This window comes from Ixodes scapularis, unplaced genomic scaffold (assembly GCF_016920785.2).
Source record: "Ixodes scapularis isolate PalLabHiFi unplaced genomic scaffold, ASM1692078v2 PGA_scaffold6__148_contigs__length_123643588, whole genome shotgun sequence".
NCBI lineage: Eukaryota > Metazoa > Arthropoda > Arachnida > Ixodida > Ixodidae > Ixodes > Ixodes scapularis.
Window position 1 is genome coordinate 39,833,062 of NW_024609881.1, and position 17,380 is coordinate 39,850,441.

General features: G+C 44.8%; 1 protein-coding gene across 1 annotated transcript; it reads left to right on the top strand.

The window, feature by feature from the left end:
* Positions 1-1,387: 1,387 nt before the first annotated feature.
* Positions 1,388-17,043, top strand: LOC115330628. Its single transcript, XM_029992498.4, has 8 exons — positions 1,388-1,649; positions 2,491-2,573; positions 4,968-5,223; positions 9,334-9,396; positions 10,279-10,395; positions 12,233-12,582; positions 15,305-15,527; positions 16,532-17,043. The coding sequence occupies exons 1-8, from the start codon at positions 1,472-1,474 to the stop codon at positions 16,681-16,683; spliced, it is 1,422 nt and encodes a 473-aa protein (XP_029848358.2). The 5' UTR covers positions 1,388-1,471; the 3' UTR covers positions 16,684-17,043.
* The last annotated feature ends 337 nt before the right edge of the window (positions 17,044-17,380 follow it).

Genomic DNA, 17,380 nt, shown 5'->3' on the forward strand with positions numbered 1-17,380 from the left:
CTGCGTCGCGTTGGCGGCGCGTCCGCCATGTAGGTAGAAGATGAATGAACCAACGTAAGGAGGCACAAAAAAAGAAAAAAAAAGCCCAACTGCGATTAAAAAAAAAAAACGTCCAACGCCGCGTGGCCGCGTTGAGAGCACAACCAACGGCTCACCACAGCCCACATCAAGACAGCGCCGACGTCACGGTCGCGAGCATTGCTGGATAGATAAACCACAGAGCCGTCAGAGCCGTATATGAGAGCCGTGTATGCGTAGGGGTTAATTAAAATTTTTTTAAATGGACGACGTTTAGCGTCACCTAGCTACTCAATGACTACGAATTCTGAATACCCTAAATACAAATACGCAGGGCTCAACTTTGATACTCCTGTGAGAATGCTGCTGGTTTTTCGCCGAATGAAGTAACAAGAAGCGGACGTTTGGCAAAAAAAGTACATATAGGGCTCATGGTGACCAAATTTCTGTTGTGGTTCACTGGTACTAGACAGGATTATTGAAATTGAGCTCAAAGATGCAATCGTGGGGTAAAGTGGCTAAGCCACGTCTTACTGCGTTTGTATACGCACGCGCAATATCCGGCGTTTCGTGAACCAAAGAAAGTGCTCCGGTATTCGTTTTGTATCGCTCGGGGATGAGGGTATTGTACATTCGTGAAAAGTCAGATAATCGAAAACGCAAGCAGCGTATTCGGCCACGGTGTCATGACAAGGAATGATGCTGCTTAATCGAAACCGAGACTGAGTGGCTAGTGCACTGGGTGGTACACGTTGGGACGCTTCGATGTTGGAAGAAGTCTATTGAAATCTTCATGTGTAAACGCGAAAAATGTGTATTCGAGGTAAGTTGTGTAAATGTTTTATATGGGACTAGTAAAAGACGTATTCAATAATGGCATGTAAAAAAAATCCGCTACTGAACGTACCTAGTTGAAACTTGCATCAAATACGTTATTTACTACTACCATCTACAAATTAAAAATGCAAGTCTCTACTTTACAGTGCAAACCAAATAAAAAAAAATAACAAATCCATTTGGGGCACATTTTTATTTTTTTTTTTTATTTTTTCTAATAGGAATTGAGTCTTAAAATTTAAATGTGTAAATTGGACAAGTAAAAGACGTATTCGAGGTAAGTTTCTATTTGATACGTTGAGTTCCTGATTTTAGTGTCGAAACTTTATTTTGAAACACACTGGGTCAAATCAAAACCAATAATTTTGCGAAAAAAGTAAAAACAAATACGCATTTAAGAGCGATGATATAATATTACTGTAATAATTAACTTTTAGAACCAAGTATATGCTTTTTGTAATGGGTAGTATTTAATCGTGGAAATAATTTTTTGCGCCGCCCGAATTTATATACTTGCATATCCAATCCAAGCCAAAGTCATAGCCCGGTTTATGCACGTGCTGGCACTTACGCGTTTGTTTTGGTCAAGTTCTTTGTGCAAGTTCAACCGTTCGCTATGTTTGCGCTTGTTAAATACAAAGATAATCACCGAGCGATAATGCCGGTTTCTCTAATAGAGAATTTTGCTCCAAAATGTACTTCAGACATACCTCAGAAAGTTGTTAGTGCGTATTGGTGCGGCAGTGATGGAGAAGAAGAGGGATATTACGATGCAAACGTCGTACTTCTTGGAGGTAAGAAATCGTCTTTTCTAACGACTAATTTTTTTTGTCTTGCTTTGTTGCCTGGTCATTTAGAGCCCTGTGCGCCATGAGAATAATGATCTTTTCATTCTGGAACTGGCGGACCGTAAGGTCGAGATGTTCCCTGTCTGTACCCTGCCGAGGAGGCAGCCCGGCACTTGGCTGTGTGGAAGTTGTGTAAATGAACACCTATAAACTATGAACCGATGTTCAGGCCGCGACCGACTTTCAGGCGCCATAGAGCATTGGCGAAATTGCCCCTCTACAGCGCTGTAACAAATCGGAATAATCTCGGGCTTAGCCTATGATGTAACTTGGCTCCTAAACTTCTTTGTTCCTATTCGTTCTGTGGATATTATAAGCCCATACTTTTAAGGCTGTAGTCTACAGTGCCGTCCGACCCCCCCCCCCGCCCCACCCCGCCGGCCCCCATGCACCTCCGGAAGGGAAGTCACATATTTTTTTGTTCAGCGAAGTTTCGTCGACAACATTCGTTTATTTTCAGTGTTAATCGTAAATTAAAATAAAAAAAAAATGCTCGACAGAAAAAAAAAATTAAGCCTGTACTGAGGCAGACATCTTACCACGCTTTGAAAATTTTGTTTTGACAATGCGTTTTACACTAAACTTTTGGACGGCACTTCAACGTGTGAGTGGATTACCTGGACGACACTTGAACGCTCTGCAAGAGTGCCGTGGGTGGTACTCTAGGCACTACATATTTTTTTAATTCCAATAAGCCATTACTTTTATTTTGATTGACCAGCTGCTTATTGGTGGTTGGTCTTTGCCTTGCGTCAATGCCTCAAAGATATCTATTTTTGGATCGCAGATTCAAAAGAGACTCTGATTACGGAACTCAGTAAAAAGTCCCGGATGGTGGTTCCGAAAATATTTGAGGACAAGGGAAGCAAGGTATGTTATTTGATAATTTTTTTATTATTGTACAGTATATTATACCATATTCAGTAATGTTCACATAAGTCTCGTTTACGTGAATGCGACTTAGTCGTATCGAATCCAGTTGTCGCATTCAATGCGGTCATGTAAAGGGCATAATGCGCTAAGGAAGCGCATCGCATTCAAGTCGCTAGACAGAGGTGGATCGAGACGGCGAATACGCATTCACTCAACCCATGTAACGGCAGGACGCATCGCATTTTGGAACGGGGAGAATTATGGGACAGCGCTCGCTGCGGGAGCGAGTGAACAGCTGAGAACATTGTGGCGGCCAACCTTGGCGGTGGCGGCGGAGAGCGGTTCAGTGTGGTCACCCGCAGTTTCTCCCGAGAAGGAACGCTAGCTTTTATCGCCAAACTAAATGAGCGGAATATGAGCTGCTCGGAGAGGGCGGCCTTCATCCAAGCCCTGCGAAATACAACTTGCTCGTCCGAGGGGGTATCTAGAGGCTTCGGTGCGAGCACGAACAACGGCGAGTGTTCCGAGCACTGACTACATGGTAGCGCAGAACAAGCAGCTTTTACTTCGGTGCCGTTCCTGGCTGCGTCGGAGTCTTTCGGCTTCGGGGTCTGGTTGCGGTTGACAAGGTTTGGTGAGGCGAAGTGCGGTGGCGTCCTCAGGGCGGTTGGAAACGATTCCGCTCGCCAGGTCGTGTGCACGGCACGCACATTGCCTCTCATCCAGAGTGGTCCGGCAGCCCGACCCGGAGCCCAAAACGTTTGGATTTTGATGTTTTTTTCGTCTCGTAACTCCTTGCACAGCATCGAAGACAGCGGATACAATATTTATGCTCGCCGAGAGCGTCGAAAGGCCTTCACGTGCGATGCACCGAAAAATGTGGTCACATGGTGCGGCCGAAGTGCAGCTTTAACTTTGAGCTTTGACATGGCGTGGCGCTACCTTCGCGTTGAGCTTTGTGCGCATTCATGTAAACTTTGCCGCATCGGCTTCCTTCGAAGGACGATTTGAGTCGACGTACTGAAGCCATATAAATGTAAATATGGCTATAGTCTACGAAGGTGCCCCAGTTGTCAAAGCCACCCGTGAATTGCCCCCAGAACTTCTTAATGCCTTCGATGGCAGCAGAGTCGTACATGGGGAGAGTTTGGCAAGTCTATGATCTCGCCGCCGTAACGTCCTGCTCCCGAGTGAGCCAATCAGCCCGCAACGCAGAGCGAGAGGCGTGAGCGCATGTGCGTGAACTCTCGGCTGCTTCCAGCTGAGCGGCGAGGGCCGCCATTATCATTCATTTGCCTGGCGAAATGCATGGGATCGACATCCAAATTTCGGATCTTTACTTTTATTTGGCAGGCTCTGGCAAGAAAATTACATAATGTTTTTCCTCGGTCGCTTAAAAAGCTAACGAATTCAGTTTCTCCGTGTTTAAACGCAAACTTTGTTTCAAGCGAAAAAGAAATAAGCTTGTAGCAGACGACGCGCAGCCTCGAGTGCTCCGCGCCGACAGTGTTGCGTCAAAATGGCGGTCGTCTCCTCTTTTCTCTGTTCTTTCTCTCTCGCTCCTTCGGCACTCTCCTCTTTTCTTCGCTTTTCTCCTCTCCGGCGCCTCCGTCGCCACTCGCACTGGCCAAACTCTCCCAATATACGGCTCTGGATGGCAGCGGGCAACATATAGCATAAGTGCTTCTCTGAGGAGGTACCAGCAACCGAACAAAACACCTTTAGCTTCTCAATATATTCTTTGGGAAGCTGCTTTTCCTTATAGCCAACAAATTTCAGGAGTGGCACATTTAGGTACTTTCGTAGTGTGACTTTTTGCCAGGCGGTACGATATCCTCTGGATTTGTCACTGGCGTTTTCATGAGCATTTTTTTCACGGGTTGCCACCCACTCACAATCTATTGTCGTCCTGCTCAGAAGGGCTAGGAGTTCTCGAAAAAAACGGGACGCGATTGAGCAATAAACGCGACAACACATTTCTCGCTCCATCGCGTCCTCATTTTCCACAGGTATGGCCATTCATTCCGAGATATTTCTATATGAGTGATGTTTCGGGGTTTGTGGTGCCCCGTTAAACACTTTGCATACTTATTATGTTAAATTCAAATTTTGGTTCAATATCCCTTTAATGGAGTGGCTAGTTTGGCATATGCTGGTGTTGACACCGCACTCCCAAGCATGCCAAACTGGGTACTTGGTTGATCGGCCAGTAAAGCACTGATTACCCCTGGTTTTTCTTATGACAAACTGCGGCATTGCAAGCGCATTCAGATCGCAACTGTCCTCACCAGAAGGCTGGCTATCGTGTTTCAATATTCGGATTCTGGTCTGTATTTGACATTTTTTGCGAAGATATGTTTAAAAATCTGTTTTTATTCTTGCATGTTCAAGAGAGGAAGGGTGGATCGAGTGCCACCAAAGGCACAGAAAACCTTGAAGCTGGCGGCAAAGCTGAGGCGAATGGACGGCTTTTTAAGGAAGAAGGCAGGGAGTCCCTGCGGGACGGACAGCGAGTCGAGCGGAGACGAACTCGTCACCAAAAGCAGGATGAGGGAGGTGATCAGGGAGAACCGCAGCCTAAAGAAGAGGCTGTCTGAAAAGGAGCTGATGGTTCAGCGTCTCACAAATGCAATGCTGCAAAAGCTTGGTAAGTTACATTTGGCAGGTTTTTTTTATTCAAGTTTCATAGTGCCCCACTGATGTTAATTTTGTGTATTGTTTTTTTTAATTGTGATGTAAAAGGAAGTTAAGAGGTGAGCTTCTAAAGTGGCCCAATTTTTTTAATAGTATCAAGCGAGTGTCGACCGCCGCGACGGCCAGCGCTGTGCGGTGGAAAAATGCGGTGTCACAGGAGAGATTAAGTGCGTGCGCACAAAGCCCTTTCTGGTGGGAGCGTTGTCTGCTAGGCTCGCACTCAGCCCCTGCTCCGTAGCAAAGGAGGGCAGGGCGCTTGCAATGTCGAAGTGCACCGCCGATACCACCTTTTGAAATGCGTTCAAAATCCTATTGATGTTAGCATGTGTAACCTCGACTGTTGTTTCTTTATCCGTTTGCATCATGCCACCCATCGACATTCTCACAATGCATGCCTGTGTTTCTATGGGCACTCGAGGAGGCATAAAAATGTGCGCGCGCCCGCTAGTCAAAGAAAACTGTGACTACCCGGCTACCATAGTCTAGATGACGACAGCAACAACGCAGTTGATAGTACAAAACACCAAGCCCAAGCGGAAACCCTGTCTGTACTCCGTTTCACTTTGTGTTGTACCTCAGCCGACGCTACGAGTTATCTTGGCCAGTCCATCGCTAAAAGTGTGTCACGTAGCCTTCCAATTGGGTACAACTGCACGGGGAAGCACAATGTCACGTGGCAGGGTGAAAGCACTGGATTGGTTTCGATGCCTCGTAGCATTGTCTGCGATATATAGTTTAATGCATTGTTGCATTCAGTTCGTCCCGTCACCATATTTTTCATTTTTGTTTGTATTCACAAAGTAAACGCAAACATGAAATGAAAAAAAAAAAAAAAGTAAATTAAACTTGAGATGACGCGCGGTTTATGCCACGCCTGAGCAGTATCACGCAAGCAAGCGCTATTCAGATCTTTGCTTAAAGGCGGTTAGCTGTGCCAGCAGATAATGAGCAGGGGTTGTGTGCGGTCCACCGAATAGCCTAGCAGACGACGCTCCCACCAGAAAGAGCTTTGTGCGCACACGCTTAATCTCTCCCGTGACGCCGCATTTTTCCGCGGCGCAGCGCTGGCCGTCCCGGCGGTCGACGCTCACTTGATATTATTAAAAAATTGGGCCACTGCACATAAGTCATACAGAGTAATGGTTGTGTACAGTGTTGCTACTTTTTTGGTAAGTGCTTTCCCCTGAGCGTCCTTTGGACGTGGGTGGCGCTTCGTCCCATCTGGAGGTAACTTGACAACCATGTAGCCCCTGAGATAATTTAAGCTACAAGATTCAAACCCGGGTATTTGCTGTGTCTGTGGTTCAAACAAGCTTCATATCATCTCTGTATTGGTCAGAGATTGGGGCCTAATCTTGTGTGCCAGTCCTAGCCTTTACGAGAGGTTCTACTGTTTGTATCAGTACTATCGTGGACTCTGTTAGCTGTGACATGCCAGCGGCGGCCGTCCCGCACCCCGAGCTCTGCATAGCAGATGCCATCCGAAACTCCGCACTTGCGCCGTGTGGCGAGCTTGCTATTCCCTCCTGCGATCACACCCTCGCTTTATCGACTGCTAGGCGTAGAGCAGACGACGCCACAGCACTTGCCAATGTTCGCTGATCGCGGTTTTGTGGGCGCCACTTTTAGGCACAAACCTGTTATCAGCCGTCTCTGCACGTCTGATATCCTCACCACACTGAGCAGGTCTTGAAATCAATAAATACAGGCGATGTATATTGGCACAGATTGCAGAGTTATTGTAGCATAAACCCTTTATATATTTATTTTATTTATATATTTTTTATAGAAAAAGGTGTACGCAATGCATGCTTCGATCATACGTGTTTGAGAACGGATATGAGCGCAGCAGGTGTGAATCAGAGATAGATCTTTGATTGCAGCTTTTCCGAGAGAAAAAGCGTAATCTACCGTGATATATAGAATAATGCCTGTGTCCCACTAGAGCGACATACAGAAACAAAAGACGACAAGCCTCAAACCAGAGTCTTTCGCGATTAGAGAGGCTTCGTAGAATAAAGGAGGCTATGCTCAAACACGAGCATCATGCACGCGAGGGTATCTTTGGCAGGCTTGCAATCACTCCTGCTTACTTCACGAGTACCAAACGACTCAACGCCTGTCAAAGGTACCATCACATGCTGCATGGGTTTGAGGCTTGTCGCTGTCTTTTGTCTCTGTCTGTCGCTCTAGTGGGACACGGGCATAAGGGGCGATGGTTGCCCTCAGCCCAGCGGACGCTTATCCGTGAGTCAGGGAATCAAGCGCCGTGTAAGAGGCGCCCACGAAAGCGTGGGCGCCTTTTTGTGGCGGTTTGCTGAATACGAAACCGTGTTCAGCGAACATTGGTGAGAGCTGCGGCGTCGTCTGCTCTACGCCTGGTAGACGACAAAGCGAGGGTGTGCTCGCAGGCGAGAAGAGCGAGTCCGCCACACAGCGCATGCATGGAGCTTTGGACGTCGCCTGCAATGCAGCGCTAAGGATGCGGGACGGCCGCCACTCGCGTGTTACAGCTAACAAAGTCCATGATAGTACATCTGAGGCCTGATTCACAAAAAGTGTCTTCTCTAAAGGTCCTGTTCAACGAAATATTGCTGGAAAGCTTTTCACTTTGCATGGGTGTACTAGCACTACTCTGGCCCAAGAATACTTAAAGGCCAACCAACAAGCAGAAAGAAGGAAACTCTCCCTCAATGTATTACGGGCACCACTTGCATTGGTTCATCAAGGCGCGTCACGCTAGCCGTGTCTATGCCTAATTGGGGAATTGAGACGAGTTCGGTCGCTCAGCAGAAACCTGGGCTGCATCCTGCCTGTGTAGTTTCACGCTCTTCATTCTCTTCTACCCCTGTTGAAGTCAGGATGCATGAGGGCAGCACACATAACAAATGCCCCTTGCTTGTCGCGGCAAAGCATTCAAGTCACTCAGGCGATGTGTGGCTACGTTGATCGCTAAGGAGTTCCCAAGACAGCTTGGAAGCTGTCGTAGAATTCTTATGCACGTTTTTCATCGTAAGAGTGTTATGTGATCTCGGCCTCGGATGCCTTTCTCGACTGGCATAATGTGGTGCATATAGACCATTCCATTTAGCGCTGTCTGGACGGCACCATTTTGTTCGACAGCAGTGCCCTCTCCATACATCCGGGAAATTCAGTGGGTTTTTGGTTCAGCGGGGTAAAACGAGAGAGAGGGCACGCGCCCGACTCCGCTAGCAGACGACAAACCGGGAGGTTTCCATCCTCCATCTTTGGGCTGTACAGAACATCGAACTCTTACTCGTGGCTGCCGTTATGATGTGGTTCGCATTCTTAGAATAGTTACGGCTACTCCAAAATCAGCCGAGAGCTCTCTGTTGTTCTTTTTCAGTAAACAATCAACTAGCTTATCGTTTTTCCTTTACTTAAATGGCAGTTTAGTCAGCCAGCAGTACTACCCTCAACTACTGCGTCTATTGCGGCAGGAGAGCACATTTTTATTTATTATTTCAGACTTCCACTCATGGTCGCTAAAGGCCTACACCAGTACAAACTTTGTATAGTAAAAAAGGTACAGCAGCCGGATTTATTTTTCGCCTGAGAGACCGGCCAATCTGACACCGTTTTCCCTATTTTTTTTTTTATTTGCACGCAGGCTACAGCGCGATTGGACCCTGTTAGTCTTTTTATCTAGCATAGTATTATACGATAACTGGCATACCCAAATCTGCGTTTGAAATTTCCAAAATGACGCGATTTGAAACAGAGTTCGTACGCCAGCCGGATGCTAGGTGCAGCCCACTTGGCGGAGCGGACGACATGCGGGTGAAGGGAAAGGGCATTTTTTTTTCTTTTTTTACCCTCTCTGCTATGATCCTAATGGAACGGTCTATATCTAACTAAGAATTTGATGAGGTGACACAAAACTCAGCCACAATATCATTGGGTAATGCTGTAAATAGGACATGGTGCTATTTGGGGCACCTAGAAATCAAATAGGCTCCACTCACTCCCATAGCATTGTTACACTGCAGTCAGATAAAAAAAAATGTGATTCTATATTCATTTCCCATGCCTTTTCTTACAGAAACCGTAGAACCCTGCAGATGCGGGCAAGGGGCATCGAGCTCAAATGCCTCTGGTGTTACAGGTACGTGTTACAGGCATTCATAGAATTTGAAGTGGTCGTAGGTCAGTGGATGTACTGCATGCAATTGCATCTTCCTTTTGTGAAGATATTCTGAAGATTCATTTTATTCCAAGGTTACTCGCCCACACTCAGTTGGTCGCAATGGTGACAATGTGGTAAAAGCTATGTGCTTACCGCAATAAATCACCTGCGTCTGACCCTTCTTACTATGCCTGTGTGTGCACACAGAGTCGGATGATGTGGTGCAAGACCGTCAGTTGCTTGTCCAGCAAGCAAATGCAGCCTCCGCTGCCTTGTAAGCTCAGCTGTGTCGAGTGCTGTATAGTTACATGTTTCAATAGGATTTTTTGATGACCTAGGCGAAGCTACAAAAAGGGTTGCTCGGTGTGATGTGTCGCAACCACTTTCCAGTCAATGCGCACTAGCACATGGCAAAGATGCAAACCAAAATGAGTCTTGTATTGTAAACATTGCTCCAATTATTTTTTTTCAAGGGAAAAGCCAACTCGTGACATGCATGCCTTAACAAGGCTGTTTAAAAGAATGCTTTGTTTTTAGTTGCAGTGTACCTTTAATGTAAGAAATACTATAGGGCAGCAGTGTTTGCGATCATAAGAATATAAACCCACCTCCCCCCTATAAAAGAATTATAAGGTTTGAGGGTTTTAAACCTTTGAGCACGAAAAGATAAGTCTTAATGACTGGCATGTTTCAGGTTTGCTTGCATCAATAATTAATAGCATGGGTGCGACTTTTTAAATTTGTTATGAATATTTTTTATTACAAAAAAGCTAAATGATGTATCATTACAAGACTGAAAAGTTTGTTATAATCCATGTTACTCCAAGATTGCACCTTATTAATTTATTTTTGTTTTTTCAGAGCCTTCAAGGGGCACTGCACCAGCTGTCCGGAGGTCTCTCTTTGACACTGTGGAGCCGCATGGCTTTGCCAGTGAAGACGAAATGGAGGGCCAACTAGTGGAAGCTGGATGTTCATGTAAGATTGCCTACAAAGCTGGGAACATAGTGCTTACCATCCTTTGTGTAATTTGAATTATTTGCCTTATATAAGTAGTAAAAAATAGTTGAGGTGTGCGAATACCAACGTTTTGACTGTGAATTGAGACAAATATTTTCAAATACGAATATTTTACGTCTAATGGGACCTCGACACCTCCGATACTGCCTTTATTAGGATTTATACATGTACAGCTCATTAAAGCTCTTTTAAAGTGTTTACGTGGCAGATTGCCTTGGGCTTCTTCAGACAGCCTTGGGCTTCTTCAGCGCGAACCGGCTGTTTAATCACCGTGTCGCCACTTCGTGAAGTGCTGAAATCAACGAGACTAGCGTGTATGGAGAAGGCATGCGCCAGTGTTGGCATCGTCTGCTACGCTGTTACCTTATGCATGACCGGTCTGCACTCTCTCTACTCTGAATCAGGGATAAGAGGGGTGCGCCACCTCGCACTGTTTGCATTTTTTTCTCCCTTGAAATGGCTTGCCGCTATTAAAAAATTTTAAATAAAAGAGGGCGTGACGGTGTGTTTTGCCATGAAATCACGCTACATCGGAAATGAAAGAAACCTTCCACCTGCACTTTACGAATCTTCCACACTACATAGCTGGTGTTGGTCGGTCAGCTTGGGCCTTCCAGGGTTGTTGAGTAATGTGTTAATACCCAACATTGTCTGAATGTTTTTGTTAACCCAAATTTAACCCATGACATTCGCTAATAAATTATTCATGAAATTTGAATTTTTTTTTCTTTTAGCAAGCAGCGTAATTTTATGCAAAATACAATAAACAAGAAATCTGTTCTGCGTGATCCAGCAAAACTCGCTTCTACGCCGTTTTCTTTACTTTTTTATTTCTTTGCACCTACAGGAAACTGACCGGCGATTACTGGTAAGGGGACGGTGCTGACAACAGGAGAAGCGCTTAAGTTTGGTTAGGGAACAGCCTCGGGGGCAGATGTTCCCTCCCCATTGTGGCATATGGCCTCTGCACACGTGCCTACTTGTTGATAACACCGCTTCATGCCATGATAATGCGCTGATGTAGCGGCTGGTTGGAGGTCGTGTTATATTGTTAAAAAATCTGGAGGTTGTACACTTTTCTGCACCCCATCCTCCTTTGTTTAAATTTTATTGCTGAAGCCACCCCTTTTGCGGTCTATTCCATGGGTGGCTTGAGTGACACGGCCTAAGAGCTGCAAACATAACTATTAAACTTCGAAGAGCTGTTAAAAAAAGTGGGGGGGGGGGGGGGAGGGGAGAAACTTTCAACAGCACTTTGTAGCAAGGCCGTAGTACTGAAATTCATTGCGTCACCAAGAAAGGCCACCACAGGGCATGGATTGAATATGAGTGCTGTGTCAGTGTTTGTCTGGGACTAACCAGCGCGAGCCCGACTAGATAGTCTAGTTCCTCTCTTTAAATCGCGTTTAATTTTTAGCTAGGTAATTATATTATTATTTTATAAATTTATATATTTGTGTAAATACTCCCCAGAGTTTGTTTTTTTTCACATTTTTTGTTGTCACAGATGATGCTGACAAATTCATTGTAGCTATTCCAATTAATCATTGATGCAAATATTCCCGGTTGTACAACTTGGGAGTGACGATGCCATTAAGCTACTCAACATCGGTACTGCATGACCAGTATTACCTTCTGCAGGGCAAAGGTAGGCTCAGATAGAAGTGTTAGTGAAGTAATGTATCTTGTGTTTTGGAAATTTATAGTGCTTTATAGCCTTCCTTCTACATTTGCATGTCTTGCTCTAGCTGTAATTACATTAACCTGCTTTGAAATTACTCTGTGTTTATTGCAGATGCTGCTCCGCCTCAGGCTGGCGCACGGTCCAAGTCTGTCGCAGTGGCTGCGACGCTTGTGGCTTGCGCACGGCCTAGGATTGTTCCAGAGACTGGACAGGCACAGGCTGGTTCTCAACCAGAGTTCGTCGCAGCGGCTACACCACTACCAGCTGGTCCTCGACCTGAGCTCATCGCAAAGGCAAGGCTCCAACCTGGTGGAGCACAGCCTGCGGAACTTCCGGATGTTGCACCGCTACGAGCGGGCGGTGCACCGCTACGGCCACTGCAAATAGCCCCAGGTGCTGCAGCACAGCAGCAGGAAGTCCCTCCTGACTGTCCTCCTGAGCTGGCGGAGGTTGATGGCATGGTAAATATAGAGAACCAAATCATTGCTAGACTGCTTTCTTGATTTCTTGTATTTTTCAAATGTACTGGACACTGTCAATCCCTGTAATTTTCTTTTAAAATGGTAAGGCAAATTTAATGAAACTTTGTTTATATGTCTTTTTAATGGGTTAGCATAAAAAACCCTATTATCTGGGAAGACGTAATATTCATTAATGCTCAGCAGGGCTACAAATGAGATAGGAGGCAAGTCTAACATGACAATTTAATTTAAATAGAATTTAACGATCATGGGGAATTAGGCCGCATTACAGACTGCTTATGATCGCTACCCGGCGCTTCCAGCAAATGGTCAACAACACGTTTCTTATCAAGCAGTTGCAGCATCGAACCAGAGGTTGTGATTGCTACTTGGTGCTTAGATCAAATGTTCAACAAGGACAGTCTAGAGCACTCGCGGCCCGTCCTCACTTTCTGTGCAGCCGTGGATATTGAGAAACATTTTTAAAGTATCGAGGGCCATGATCCCATCTGCAAACGTGAGCTTTGTGTGATCACTGTTTTTTTGTCCATGTCCTCTTTGCTTTCAACTTCTTTAGTCATAGTGATATCGGCAATGATGTCCAACATGCTTTTGCAGTTCTGAGCTAATGACATTCTCTTAATTGACACAGAATTATGAGTGTCGTAGGCTCCCATTCGTGTTATAGCGTCGTCTAGATCTTGCACATTGAAAGATTCGCCAGCGGTCATATCTTGCACATCTTCGGCATTTTACTTCATTATTTTTCAACCTTGTTCTGAATGTTGAAGCCGTACAATGGGTAGTGCACTACACTGTCACCTTGCACGAAAAGCGCCATCTCTGAGCACAACTTAAAACTACACTTACAGAACTGAGCCAGAAAGCGCAACTAAACAGTATGGCGGGCCTGTGCACATTTCTGGCTCATCTGTCAACGTCCTACACTATTAACCCTTTCATGGTGGTGGTTTCTGTTTCAAAGGATGTGCCCTAGTGGTCGGGTTCTTCCCCAATGCTATTGCACAAAAAGCATACTAGCTCATTGCTGGAGGCAATAACCTTTAATAATGAATTAATGGCTGGTACAAACTTCAAAGTGCTTATAAAACACTTTCTTCTTGTGTCTTACTTGGAATCAAATGTACTTTCCATACATTTCTTGATTGGGTGGTCAGCTCTTATCCTGTCATGTCCCAGAAGAGTCAGAAGTATGAATTGGAAGAACTGTCGCTTTAATCGCCACTAGTGCCCAAGTAGCCGAGGCACGCGGGACGCACGATAGAATCATTTGTGCTCAGGTGTGGTGTTTGCAAGCCTAGCCTTTAGCATGGTGATGTCAACATAACTAAACATGACAAACATCAGTTAAAATAGAGAGATGCTCACTGGGACTTCAAATGCCACCTTACTTCCTAACACAGCTATAGAAGATTGGCTTGCACAGGTAGATCCCTTATCCCTTCTTTCTTGTATCACATACGCCTTGACTTTCTCCTGCAATAGTTGCTTTCTGCAGTCTAAACATATGGCCATTTACATGAGCACAGTTTGCTAGCACAATCACACAATGTACTGGCAAGCCTAAAGACCTGCATCCTTTATAGGAACTGACATGGTATTTTAATCAATTATTCAAGTATTGTCCCATCTGCCCAATTTACACTAGCCTGTCTGTAAAAGGGATCTCATAAACTTATAATTAAGGCTCAAGGGACAATCTTTGTGCCATGTACTGTCGAGACCGGTTATAACGAAGTCGATTATAACGAAATAGCGGCTACAGCGAAGCGATCACAATTTCCCATTCCCTTTTGCACTTTGTTAACCGAAGTCGGTTATAATGAAAGAGCGGATATATCGAAGTGATTTCCGATTCCCGTTGACTTCGCTATAACCGGTCTTGACAGTATCGTAGCGCAACCACTGCATCTGGATTGCTTTTATTTTATTGAATGTGCGCTTTATCAAAGCTGAGAAACATCTGGCTACTCTTGTTACGGCTCAAAACTGCAATGTCTGTCCATTATCGCTATGCAGCCCATTTTAACCCGTGGGGAAGACGGTGAATATAAAAGTGGGAGGCAACCTTCTTGCACTCTTCATCAGCTTTTTCTGGGTGCATTCTTGCAAACCTACGTTGGCATGCTCGTATAATTTTTCACAAGCGAGCAACTGGCACTTTAAGGAGTTTAGGTTTCCTATTGTCAGTGGCGGGTCAAGAACAGTGTATAAGCTCGAAAGGAGGAAGTTCGGATGGGAGAGGAGGAACCTTTCTTGCACACCGAGTTTCTGCCTGCTTCCTTCTTCAGCTCGTACACTTTCTTGACCTGTCACTTCTTATAAGTCTGAAAATAGGCACTGAAAGATTTTCCCTTGTACCGTCTATGAGACCAGGCAGAGGGAACTGCAATATCGGTTTTGACAAGTAATCAGGTTCTGGCAAGAAATTTTCTCAAGATTTGTTTCTGGTAAAAAAATTATTAACCTGTCAGATGTTTTGCTTTTGTAGTACTAGCACATTATACGAGCCAATATGACACCTACAAAAGAGACATAAAAGTGCTCCCTTTCTGGTTCTTGGACACCTTTTACTGGATAATAGTGTATCTCTCGAATGTTTTTTTTTTTACATTTCTTTGTAAACAGTTTTTTCTTTTTTCTTTTCTTTTTTTTTATACAAAGGGCCAACACTTCTTTGCTTTTCTTTAACTTTTTTCAGGTGCACGTGAGGAATGGCGTGTTTATAACGAAGAAGCGGATGGACCTTTCCCTAAAGATGGGTAAAACTGACTCGAAGTTTATTGCTTGGATCGCCCGGAGTCTGTGGGAGCCGGAGGAACTCTTGGACAGGAGCGTCAAGGGGCTGCCCTGCCGGCGCTTGGTGAAGGATGGGGCCACAGCCAAGAAAGAGCTGACCCCTATAAAGGTTAATGCCATGGAAGGTGGGTGGCTTTAAACAAATCCTGGTACAAACTTGAACCATGTAAAAGGCATGCTTGTATTTATTGCTGTGCATTAAGAGTGTGCCTGCAGTTGGATCGGGAAGCTTGTACAGTGAAACAAAGTAAAGCAATAATGCATTCTAACAGGCGGAGAAGTGCTGCAAAAGAGAGTGGTCACTTTTGCTTGCTTGTCGGTGTGCAACAACTTTAGGGGAGTCCTGCATCGCTGTCGCATTTTGAAGAACGCTATGGGATTGTTGGGAAACTAATGTGCAGCGAGTAGAGACATGGACAGACTCAAAGCTGGTGATTGGCTTTCAGAAAATGCTTGCAGGTTACAAGAACTATCTGAACCTACTATTTACAAGGCGCTTGCAGGCAAAGATTATAGGCTTTTTTGAGAGAAATAAATCTGTCGTTCTCTCGAGAGTTCAGGGCTTATTTCCGTTTTATGCCCAAGCATGGTGTGGGTTGCTTTTGATGATTGATTTTATAAATGCACGGCTGACATTTCCGGTGTGTGCAGACTCCTACAGGACCGCGGTAGTTTCTTGGAGCCGCGACATTAAACCTTGGAGTTATCAAATCGAAACACTGAAAAGGAAATCCCAGATTTAATTGAATAGTTTTCAGCTCCACGGGACTTTATCACATCGAGATTTAAATGTAATAGTTTGAGTTTAGAGCCCTTGCCATACTGTATTTAATTATTGCATGTTTCCACACTAAATTTTAAACAGTGCCGGTGCTTGTCAAGTAATTAGTGTCCAGACAAGTAAATTAGAGTGCAGTGCTATTCATCTAGGAATAATTAGCTTGCTATTATCGTGGATATTAGCGAAATAAGCTTATATTTAGGGAATGTGTCAATTGAATTTTGAATGAACAGCAAATAATTGAACCTTACTGCTATGCTTTCCTTAGTCAGTTTCATGTTAACTGTTATGTTTATATGACAGAACAAAATTTAAGTTTGACGTTTGGTTGTTGTTTCTTCTTTTCAGTTGCACTGGGTCTGCGGATCGACACACTCCAGATGGGGGAGTTCACGAGAACGGAAAGATTAGAAGCAATGCGGACTAAGTTGTCTAACTTCCTGTGTGACAACAACCGTGCTGATGAGAGGGCAGCTGCTCGCAGGGCAAAGAAGAACTAAATGGGCAAGTGGAATAAAAAGCAGAGCCGCCATATTTTGTACTGTGTTTTATGTAGCACGTCATGGTTGTGGTTTTATGTACCACGTCATGGTTGTGCTATTGTAGGCTTGGTTGTCAGCATCCTAGTACTGGTTTGCTGCCTTATGACCTGGAGCGATTCCAGCTGTGATATCCCCCTATCCGGTTAAATTATCATATATATAATAGGTATGGCATCGAGAGGCCACTAAACTCGACCCGATTTCCAGAATACTGCGTTCCAGACTGGATTCCAGTACTGCGTATCCGGCTAGATTTCCAGAAGACACCCTACCGGAATGGATCCAGTAGTACATACCCAGATTGATTTCCAGAACGGTTCCAGTAGCTGTCGATCCAGATAGATTTCCAGATGGATTTCCGGTTCCATAATCCAGACTAAATTAATCTGGAAAAATGTCTACTGGGTTTTTAGGTAGGGTGGTCTTTTCGTTGTGTTTATGTTTATTCTAGTTCAGCTGGCCTTATCTGAAGGGCATATGATGTTTGGCGCTCATCCTTTCATAATTCTTCTCTCATCCGTGATGACAGAAGAATGATACTGGACTTGCCATGCAAAATGTCAAAAAGGAGAGGCATATAAATCTTCATCAAGAATGTACACATATAATTTCCACCCATAACGACTCAAGACAAAAAATAATGAGTACCGATGTG